At 54.4% G+C, this 11,169-nt stretch overlaps 1 protein-coding gene across 1 annotated transcript in view; it reads left to right on the forward strand.

Moving 5' to 3' along the window:
- The first annotated feature begins 613 nt into the window (after nucleotides 1–613).
- Nucleotides 614–11,169, forward strand: part of Dusp4 (dual specificity phosphatase 4) — a 14,621-nt gene continuing 4,065 nt past the window's right edge. Inside the window, exons 1-3 of the mRNA XM_005362521.3 lie at nucleotides 614–1,420; nucleotides 9,296–9,441; nucleotides 10,297–10,516. Of these exons, the coding sequence (XP_005362578.1) occupies nucleotides 988–1,420; nucleotides 9,296–9,441; nucleotides 10,297–10,516 (799 nt within the window). The 5' untranslated portion in view covers nucleotides 614–987. The remainder of the gene's footprint in view (nucleotides 1,421–9,295; nucleotides 9,442–10,296; nucleotides 10,517–11,169) is intronic.

Below are 11,169 nucleotides of genomic sequence, written 5' to 3' on the forward strand. Positions count from 1 at the left end.
ATTAAAAACAAAACGAAACGCAACCGGCAGGACTCCAAGAACAAAGTCCGGCGAGAGGAGGTCCCCAAGCTCTGCGGGGCGACAGCCGCTCAGCGCTCGGGTCCACTGAGCTGCAGGAGGGGGAGACCTAGAAGACTCGGGGGCAGAGGAGGGGGGAGGCGATCGCAGAGGCGAAGACCTCCAACCTGAGAGCCCAGGCCTCGGTTAGACCGGCGTCGCCACCCGCTACCGTCTTTGCGCGGACGCCGAGCTCCGGGGCTAAGGAAAGGACAGAGACTCGCCGCGGCTCCATTCACAAAGTCCGGGAGCTGCCGGCTCGCGGGCGGGTCGGAGGCTGCCTCCTTTTTCCTCTAGGTCTTAGTTTTATGAATGGGCCTGGCAGCGAGCACCGAGAGCCCTGTTTACTCCTCTCTTTGTGACGTCTAGGTCCCGTGACTGGGTGCGAAGGGGCCGGCGCTCCATTCACGAGCTGGGGTGGGGGTGGGGCGGGGTGGGGCGGGGCGCTCGCGCGCGGGGGGCGGGGCCTGCCGAGGTAGTAATGACTCTTCCCTCCCCCTGGAGAGCGGGCGAGCATTAATAAATCTCTAAGCCGAGGAGGAAACTCTGGCTGGGGTAGTGCGCGCAGCTCCAGCGGGGTGTTGCGTGGAACAGCGGCGCCCGAGCTGGTGGCGGCAGGAGCAGCCCAGCTAGCAAAACACACTAGAAGCAGCAAACCGAGGGGAGCCCTCTCTCGTAAACACACTCCCCTCCTCGGTCACTTTCCCCCCCGAGGGCTGCGCGCCTGCCTGCTTCGGAAGTCCGAGAAGGCTCGGACTGCTATGTAACGTCGAGGCTGCGTGAGGAGGAAGGGGTGTGGGGAGAAGAGGCTGGGGCCAAGTTTGCGGCTACTTCGACAGGCGCCTTCTTAGCCCTTGCCTGCGCCTTCCTGTAGTTGGCCTGGGTGCCCTTGTCTTCTCCAGCTCCCCAGCTGCTGCGGTTCCCGGCGACATGGTGACGATGGAGGAACTGCGGGAGATGGACTGCAGCGTGCTCAAAAGGCTGATGAACCGAGATGAGAACGGTGGCGGCGCGGGCGGCAGCAGCAGCCACGGAGCCCTGGGGCTGCTGAGCAGCGGCAAGTGCCTGCTGCTGGACTGCAGACCGTTTCTGGCTCACAGTGCGGGCTACATCCGAGGTTCGGTTAACGTGCGCTGCAACACCATCGTGAGGCGGAGGGCTAAGGGTTCCGTGAGCTTGGAGCAGATTCTGCCCGCCGAGGAAGAAGTGCGCGCCCGCCTGCGCTCCGGCCTCTACTCGGCGGTCATCGTCTACGACGAGCGCAGCCCGCGCGCCGAGAGCCTTCGCGAGGACAGCACCGTGTCGCTGGTCGTGCAGGCGCTGCGCCGTAACGCCGAGCGCACAGATATCTGTCTGCTTAAAGGTAAAGTGGGCGCCCGGAAGGGAGCTGAGGGGTAGGTAGGTAGATGTAAGGGACTTGGCGGCCTGCGCCCTGCCGGGCACGGGAAGAAGTGCCTGAGTGACTTCTGGCTGCGGGAGTCCCCGTGCGGGTCAGTGTGCACGGTTTTGCCGTGTTTTTGAACCCAAGTCTGAGGTGGGGGGCGTGCTGGCGTGTGTCTCCAGCCACCTGCAAACTGCATGCTTCCTAGAGTTTCCGTGTTTATTGACAAGAACGGTTGTGACCTGGAAGCTGGCAGCGATTCCTCTGCGCAGCCCAGTTTCGAGTGTTGAGAACGCGCTCCTAAGTCCTACAGGGACAAGAGAGGCCTGTTGGTTCGGTGTGGCCCCGAGAACCCTAGAGAGAGGTGAAGGAAGGCGAACGCCGAGGTGGGGATCTGCCTCTAGAGTTCGTACACAGTCCCGCCTTTGGTAAATACAGGAAGGAGAATTGGGTTGCAGATCTGGGAAGCGTTCTTATCTTGTCTTCTGGTGCCCCAACTCAGAGGTTTTCTGGAAGGCAGTCAACTTCTCCTGCCCTGGGCTAAACCTAGGCTCCCGGAGCGGGGAGGCTGGAGTGTGCTGTTTAGGGAGGACACGGGACAGGACCGCGCCGCCTCCTGCTAATCCAGGCAGCGGAGAATCACCACCTTTTGTTCCCACACCGGTCTCCACTCTCTGCTAGCGGCGCGTGCCTGGTAGAAGCGAACCCTGGCCTAAATAGGCGGCCGGAGAGAAGGTGGCTTGTCATTTAGAAGTCAGACTTCCCCCAAAAGGTCGCACACTGTCCCAGTCCCTGGAGAAAGGGACCGTTGGCTCGCAGCACCTGCCAACCCCGCGGCTGTGCGGGCCTCCGGCTGCGGAACGGGCGGCGAGAGCGAGGGTCGGGCGCCCCCTGTCGCGCTGCGCCCCTATCTCCGGCCGCCGCATTCCGCGCATTCTTTCGCGCGGGTCGAGTCTTAATTTTGAACCCGGGAGGTATTTCGGATTCCCCGCCTTCTAAGAGCCGCCCCTTTCCCTGTCGAAGTTCCCCTCTAGTACACTTTTCCTCTCGGAGCCTTGTTCGCCACTATAATGGAACCTCGGGAGAAACCTTTTCTCCGGTCCCTTAGGAAAAGCACCGGGAAGCTGCTGAGTGCGGGCGAGCGGGGCTGGCCCTGCGGAACAGCGGGGGGCTTTGTTCCCTGCAGTTGTTTCCTGACCATTTGACCCGTCAGCTGCCGGGGAAACGCTGCTGTTGACCCGAGGCTGAACTGCTAAGGCGATTTTGCTGACTTTTCTTTCTTTTTTCGCGAGGGCCGCCTTTTGCTTCTTTAGGGGAGTCCTAGTCTCTCTCCGCCTTCTCCCTAAAGCATTTTTAGGAGCGACTGCCGGGAAGACTCATCCCGGATCTAGCGACCGCCTAGCGGTCAAAGCCGAGCCCCACGCGGTACCCGGAGGCCCGGGTCAGGCGCAGGTCTAGTGTCCTCCCCTCGGCGGGGTCCTGTTTGGACCCCAGGCTGCGCGTCTGTGCTATTGCTTAAGCCTGCCGGCTCTCCCCCGAATCGGTATCGGGGGTGGGAAAGATGAATCTGCCTTGGTGAAAGTCCCCTGGGGGAGCCGGGGCTGTGCTTTCCGACTCTTAGCTTCGGGAGCATTTAAGCCCCACGTGGAGTCAGAGATTGTCTTGTTTTTCTTCCTGGAAGAAATCCGGAGGGGACCGCCCCTGAGCTGCAGCTGTGGGCCTTAGTTGGGAGCCCTTAAGGCTTCCTTCCGGGCCGCAGGCTCTGGGACCTGGCGCCTAGAGAAGGAAGGGTATTTTTAAGGTTAAATCTCATGGCTCGCGGCATTCTGCCGGTCCTCCGTCGGATCCGGAGACCGGGAGGCCAGGCCAGTTCTGAGAAACGCTTTAGGACAAGTATTGACGTAAGACCCGGTAGGACAGGTGGCCTCTGGGCAAAATGACAGTCCCTCCCTAATGAAAGGTCAGATGCCTGGTCCTCAGAAAGACATTTCCTTTAAGCCGGGCTTGGCCGAACTCTGCCTTCCCAGCTCCTTTCCTTGGTCGTTTGTCCGTGTTGGGGAGGGAGGCTCTCCCCTTGCCCCTCCAAAGCCAAAAGGCCACTTCCCAGTCCTCTGAGGCCTGGACTGCTTTGTTTTCATCTGTTTAGGAACAGCTGCTATCTCAGCTTCACCACCAGCCCTAGCCAGAAGTTCAGCGTACTGACTTTGGGAGCAAGAGGCTAAAGTGAGGGCCGGGGTGGAGGGGGATGTTGGTTGCCCCTTGTTTTGTAGAGGTAGCAGAGCGTCCATCTGCCCGCCATAGTTTATGTGAACGTACAGACTGAGCCACAGCCTCGTCCCTCTTCTTTAATGCCAGCCTCGGTAGAGAGGGCAGCAAGAAAATGTCTGCTGTAGGAAGGAGAAGTCATGGGCACTAACACTCCCCCATGCCCCTCCTCCCACCTCCCCCGGGGAGGGGGTGCCAGCCTGGAAGATGGGGCTTGGTGGGAGAGAATCCTGGCCCAGAGGCCTGATAGATTTGTTCTTAGTTATTAAAGGGATAATTTGGCTCAGCTGGGGAATCAGGGCCTCCTGCTGCTGGCGGAGCAATGGGGCAGACAGTGCACTAGAGGGAAGGAGAGGGTGGGTGCCCCTGCCATCCCTGGGATGAGGAGACAGAACAACGGTCTCAGAAATGCCGTCTTTCCTGGCCTAAGCAATCGATCAGTTTGTCATCTTCCACCCACCCCCACCCCCGTTAGTTGCCTTTAAAAGAAATCTCAGTTTTCCTTTTTTTTTTTTTTTAGGTCACTTAAAAGGATAATTCGTTACACGTTGTCGGTAGTTAACAGTGGATTTTCACAAGCAAGGGTTGAAAAGCAGGAATTAAACTTTGCTGAAGTATTTTAGTCCTGTGTATTTGCTGCTATTGATCCACGTTTTGTTAAAAGCAGTTAACTAAGATCTTAATATTTTCTTTTTTGCTAGTAAAAGTCATGGAAGATACTTTTGACGTAAAATCTTATAAGGCATTTTAGGGACAGTTTCTAAAATTTTTAAGTTTTTCAGATTTCTAATCCTTAGTATACATCTCGCAGATTCTTGCCCTCCATAAATGTTTGGTTTTGTGAGTTTTAGAAAAGCCTGACTTTTAAAAAACAGGAGAAATTTCTTAGCCTAATAGTAGTAATAATTCTTTTCTGCCAGCATTCCCAGTGTCACACATTAATCTGACACACACACACACACACACACACACACACACTGATTTCAGCCTGGTGTGGCGGATACATGCCTATGATCTCAGTAACCTGGAGGCTGAGACAGCTGGATTACAAACTTCTTGACCAGCCTGCTCCACACACGGGGCCTGCTTTGATCAATTTCATCTTCCCCGCCGTCTAGGATTTATCTCCTGACTTCAGTTCTCATTCAAACCTCCTTGCAGCATCATCCAGGGGGCTGTTTTGAGCAGCTGGGATAGTCATCTAGACCTCCACCTTTCCTGCCTGGTTAAAACTCACCTGCCCCCAGGCCTTTGACCTGACCCTGACTTGTGTCAGGGAAGCCAGGGACCAGGACCTCTGCTGGTGCCTGCTCAGCTCTCTTTCTCTGTTCTTATCTCCAGCTTTCCCAGTGCCTTCTCGGAGCTTAGCTCAAGGGGTTGCCCACACTTCCTGCCTACCCACAGGGAGAGTGACTGGCTTTTTTTTTTCTGTAACACTGTGTCCCAGAGAGGAAAAGATTGGGAGCGTTAGGATTATAAAATTGGTACGTCTCAAGCAAGAATTCCAAGCCTTGATGGCATTGGCTACAGACACCATTACAATGAATGGCTTCTAGGTGTTTAGAGCCAACAAAGGTAACTGACTAAAGATGCCAGAGACGTCCAGTGGAGTTTGTCCTTGATCCTCAAGATATTCAGAGCTTCTTACCTAGTAGGAAAAGGTGGTTTAGGAGCCAAGAAATTCCCTTAGATGCTCAGAACCTGTAGAAAACTGGACGGCTGTTTTTCTTACTGAGAGAGACAGTTCCTGGCAGAAGGAACATGGCCGAAAGACAAGTCACCCTGTAACAGGCCAGCCTGCTGGACATAGCCGATAGCGTGGGAGGACAGAGACTGCAGGAGAGAGCTAGGGAGGCCTGAGGGGGTTCAACCAGCTGGCCTGGGAAGGAACCACAAAGTCAGAAAGAAGCCCACTTAGGTCTGAAGACTGCTCGTTTAATGTGAGGTCCCCAAAGGCATATATGACCTTGAGACAACCTAGACTTGCAATCTGGGCCAGAGCAAGATGGTGGCTCAGGACGGTAGGAGAAAGTGGCAAGCCTCATTAAGGTTCGTGGCCATGGCCATAGTTGCCACCACAGCCACTCCCCTCTGGGAACCCTGTTTATGGTGGCATTACCAGCGCCAACCTTACAAAGCGCTTTCCCATGTGTTAGCTCCACTCCTGCTGGGCCCAGCAGCCAACTAGAGTGGAGAATTTATGGCCAGGAGGCCCCGTGTTCATGATTTGTGCTTTGAAATGCTTTGCTCTGCGTGTAAAAGAATGAGAGCCTCGGAGCTAACTGGGGATGTAGTTGCTACTCAAGCAAGCTCTGTGAAGGCCATGCCTAATGTTCCATTCCTGTCTTACAGGCTGAAAGATAATAAGCAGGGGAAGTAAGTTCTTTATTTGTTGACTCCCCCTTAGTGCTAGGAACCAACCTGCTGTTTTATATGTGCTTAGCAAGCATTCTGCCACCGAACCTCACCCCAGGAAGTATATGCTTAAACACCTTTCAGAAATCTGTTAGGGTAATTACATTCAGCAGGACTTAGGAAAAACAAGTTGAAATTCATTGGCATGTTAGGAAATTCTATTCAGAAGATACCCAGTGCTTCGGAGATGGCCAGACTGACTAGGTATATGCCATCACGGTTGGCTTCCACTTCTCTTGGACCTGTGCAGAAGGTGCAGGGAAAGCCTGACCCTTTTGTGTACAGTGGGTTAAGTTTTGGATAAAACTGTTACAAAAGGCTGTGGCCATGTGGTACTGGCATAAAGATGGGGTTTGCTAGGAGGGCCTGATGGGAAGATATTTTCAGGCAGTTTCCCCTACACACTGTAAGAAATAACACTGCTCCGGGGTGGTGGCTCATACCTGTAACCCCAGCACTTGGGGAGCGGGAAGTCTGAGGCAGGAAGACTGCCATGAGTTCGAGGCCAGCCTGGACTACAGAGTGAGGCCCCGTCTCAATAAAGCCAGGGCCATTACATTTACATCGCGATCAGGAAGAGGGTTACCTGCACTCCAGTGGACAGTCCCTAAACTGTCACACCCTAAAAAACTCAACACATTCTGCTACTCAGGTTACGTCCATGCTCGCTGGGACCGCCTGGGTCTGGGCAGGAGCTGAGGAGGCGGCAGCAGAACTCTTTCTGATCTCTTGTAGGGGCAGGAGAAGGCTGATTCGCCCACCTGGGGAAGCCAGCAGAGTTCCCAAGGGAAAGGCCAGTGTAAATGGAACACTTGTCCTGATGGTCATTCTAGCATCAAGGCTGGCCCCTCCCCTTAACCTTCCCATGAGTCCCCTGGGTGGGGGGTGGGGCTTCCTTGTCTGTTCTGTTTAACCATGGCACTCCTCATGCTTGCCACAGGGCCGCTTGGCATATCCGGTGGACCCCCTGTTTGGGGTATCTCGTTTCTAGTAATCCAGGTATCATCCAAAAGCCTCAACAGAGGCTTTGCCATGGGAGGCAAGGACTTAATGGTTTCTTCTTCCTTATAAGCGACAACTCTGTACTTGCCTTTACAGCCCTCAAACAGCCACAGCTCCCCAAAGCCAGCAGCTCCTCTCTCCCAAGGTGCCTCTGCCAGGCAGGCACATCAGTCTGCCAGGAACTCCGTGCCAGGGGAGATTAATCTCTTCTTACTGACTAGGAGCTGGAGGCCCCGAGACGTTAGAGGGTGGCCGGTGGCGTTAGTAGAACGCACGGCCACAGCGGATGACGCAGAAGGCCGAGGTGTGACCTGTCTGCAGAGCCCATGTCCTTTCTGGATCTTCAGGCTGGCGCAACCCTGTTCCCCCTATGATGGGGAGGGTGGGGATATTTCCTCAGGAGTTTTGAGACTGTCTGGAGGGTCCTGCTATTGTGCCTTGGAATCTGGGGTCCAGTGGCCAGCCCCACCTTTTATTTTTAGGTAAGGTGGGGGCGAGCTTGTTTCCTGGGTGGGAAGCTTTTTGCCAAGAACCACTAGTAACTTCAGTCTTTAAGAAAGTATTCTGATTGCTTAAATGGATATTAATAGACAAGGAGATAGTTAAAAATGTGAAGTTTCACAGAAGAAGTACACTGAGGGACAGTGGCCTTTACTGATGGAGGTGTTCTGGGGGCCATAGACCGAGGTTTCTTGGCTGAGACCAAGGGCCTTTGGTGACAGACCTTTATTGTTCCTTCATCCCTCAGCCTCTCATCTCTACCCTTTGGGGTGGCTTTAAGAACAAGGGTTTCGGCTGGGTGGTGGTGGCACATGCCTTTAATCCCAGCACTTGGGAGGCAGAGGCAGGAGGATCTCTGAGTTCAAGACCAACCTGGTCTACAGAGCTAGTTCCAGGACAGGCTCCAAAGCCACAGAGAAACCCTGTCTCGAAAAAAACCAAAAAAAAAAAAAAAAAAAACAAAAAAAACAAGGGTTTCGGATGGGAGGGGGAGGGGAGGGTGTTGTGGCCACTGAGGCCACAAATACATTCATAGCTGGCAGGCCAGGTCTGCCGGCTCCCCCCTCTGGAGGCTGGCCACGGTGACTCAGCAGGAAGAACTCTGACCACAGAGATATCCTTCTATATCCGGAGGGAGTGAGCAGAGGGCAAGCAAAGCCGCCTGTCAGAAGGGTGGGTGGGGATGGGTGACCTGCTTTTGAAAAACCCCTGTGATGTGGCCGCAGGAAGCAGTTTTCTAGGGTTGGAATTTCGGAGCCAGGCACTTGACTAACTGGTCACATGTCATCCCCCTGGTAGCTGCTGTCAACAGCTGGAGGAAATAATGCCTGCAGAGGTGCCTTCTAGCAGGGACTGGGTAGGAGCTAGCCAACCGTGGTCCATTTCGGTCTGTTGTGTGGGTCTGTCCTTGAGTGGTTGATTCTGACCTATAGGCTACGTTGAAATGGTATAGTTTCTGGTCTTGGAGGTCACCGGAAAATGAGACCTGCCCTCTTTCCCCCTGTGCCTGCCCTCAGGCTCTTGTGGGACAGCACCCAGTGGTCCCAGATAAGCTATCTCTTTGTTACAAAACCCCTCCTTCAGAAGAGGTGGCGGATAAACTTGACTGGGCTCATCCACACTCAGGTCAGGAAATCTTTTCTTGCCCCTAACCTGTGCCGCAGAAGAGGTTTGTATGAAGGAAGACGGTTTCCTCTCGTTTGTGGCCCTGTTGGCAGAGACAGTGCAGTTGGTATCTGCTCTAACTCAGATTCAGAAGGGCTCCTGGTGGGGTATTCTAAGTCGTCTTCCCCCTCCCCCATTCTTTCCACTATCTGAAAGGGTGCCGCTTGGGAATCCCAGATGGGAATCCTCACCAGGCCAGGGCACCACTGGCTGGCTGCCTAAGTGCCCATGGCACGCGGCACTCTAGAAAGACCCTCTGGCATATCGTCGTACATCTTCCTTTGCATTTTTATCCGAAATTAAAGACGTGGCCATAAATTGGAGTCCTCAGCATCCTTCCGTTCCTCCGTAAGGCCCTCTGACCAACCAAACCTCTCTCGGAAATGCTCGGCAGCCTTTATCGCTAGACCCACAGCGCCACCTAGTGGCCCACACCGAGCCAACAGCTCTCCTTTTTTTGTCCCCCTTTCCCCTGGCTCCACTAACCCGAACCACTCTTCTCCTTCACAGGTGGCTACGAGAGGTTTTCTTCTGAGTACCCAGAATTCTGCTCTAAAACCAAGACCCTGGCAGCCATCCCACCACCTGTGCCCCCCAGTGCCACGGAGTCCTTGGACCTGGGCTGCAGCTCCTGTGGGACCCCACTGCACGACCAGGTAGGTGTAGTAGTACCCTGGGCAGAGTTAAGTCAGGCAGTGCAGGGGAGCGCCAAGGAACTTTCTTTTGAGAGTTCTGAATTTCTGACTTCAAACACAACTCCTTAATTCGAAGATAGCGTGGTGAGCCCCCAGTATCATGGTGGAATTTTAGGTCAGGTGTATTGAATTATTTCTTCCCTCTCTTTTATTATCCTCCAGTAAGGGGGGGGGGGGGGGGGGCTTAGCCTCTATTTTGTTTCCCTTTGTAGCCCAGGCTGCCCTTGAACTTGTTATTTCTATCTCAGCCCCCTGGTACTGGAATTCCAGGCAGGGCTGCTTGGGCCCATCTTATAGGGATCTTGAGACTATCCTTCTGGAAAGGATGAGGCTGTGGAATAATCGTTGGGCTCCCATGACAGCCAGGCTCTCCTTCATATACCCAGCAAGTTATAAAGTACTAGTGGGCTTGGAGTGCCAGCCATGCCCCTAAGACAGTCAGCTTGATCTTCCAGCCCATGCCCACCCACCCAACCACCCTTCCAGTCGGATGGACTGGGGATGGAGTTACATGCCGCCATGTCTGCTCGCAAATCTTAGCATGTGTTTTAGGATATCACGCCTGTTGTGACCTCCCCTCTTGTCGGAGACATCTCCTCCTTGGTGTGTTCATTGTATACACAGCAGACCAAACAGATACCTCAACCGCAGACACACAGCTCTGTGATGCATTAACAGTAAACTCCCAGTGTGGCCGAGTGCGCTGTATCGTCGGTGGGCTGTCCCTGCTGTCTCAGGAGCTCCGTTACCTCCAGCCTTAATCTGGGTTGCCGGGCGCCTGTTCCACTGAGGTCTTTTTGTTTCTTTCTGGTGCAGGGGGGCCCTGTGGAGATCCTTCCTTTCCTCTACCTCGGCAGTGCCTACCATGCTGCTCGCAGAGACATGCTTGACGCCCTGGGGATCACGGCTCTGCTCAATGTCTCCTCGGACTGCCCCAACCACTTCGAAGGACACTACCAGTACAAGTGTATCCCGGTGGAAGACAACCACAAGGCGGACATCAGCTCCTGGTTCATGGAAGCCATCGAGTATATCGGTAGGCTGCCTTCCCTCGGGGTAGCGGAGGGAACCCCAGGGAGCAGTGGGTAGGGATTTCAGGTACTGCGCAGGCTAGGGCACTCCCCTTGTGTGGCTGTAATTTCTATCACCAAATATTAGATGCAAAGCAACTTAAGGGAGGGACTGACTCTAGCTTCCGGTTTAAGAAGGATTAGTCTCTTATAGTGGGGACAACCTGGTGCCAGGAGTATGAAGCTGTTGTCACCGTTAACCTGCAGTCAGGAAGCAGAGAGGGCACGGGAAGTCGGGGCCGGGTGTCAGACCCCAGTTAGCCCCTAGTTAACCCATTTCCTCAGCATGGCCCCTCAGGAGGTTTCATGGCCTTCCCAAACAGCTCAATTAGCGCTCTCAGTACACGAGCCTGTGGGGGATTCCACCCAAAATACTGCCCTTCACCAGAAAGCCCGTCCAGGGGGACTTGTGTGTGGTGGGAGTTGGAAGCCATTGCCCATGCCTGGCCGAGGAGCCAGTCACCTTGCATGGCTCCACATGTGTCCAAAGTAAGACTTCTGTCTGGAGAGGAAGACAAAAGGAGATTTGAGTCCCTGTTCTCTTTGATCTAACGACCTCTGCCGTGTGATTTCCCTGGGCGTCTGCCTCAAAAATACCTGTGTTGTTAAGTCTAGAAAG

This window comes from Microtus ochrogaster, linkage group LG7_11, assembly GCF_000317375.1.
Source record: "Microtus ochrogaster isolate Prairie Vole_2 linkage group LG7_11, MicOch1.0, whole genome shotgun sequence".
In the NCBI taxonomy this organism is placed as follows: Eukaryota; Metazoa; Chordata; class Mammalia; order Rodentia; family Cricetidae; genus Microtus; species Microtus ochrogaster.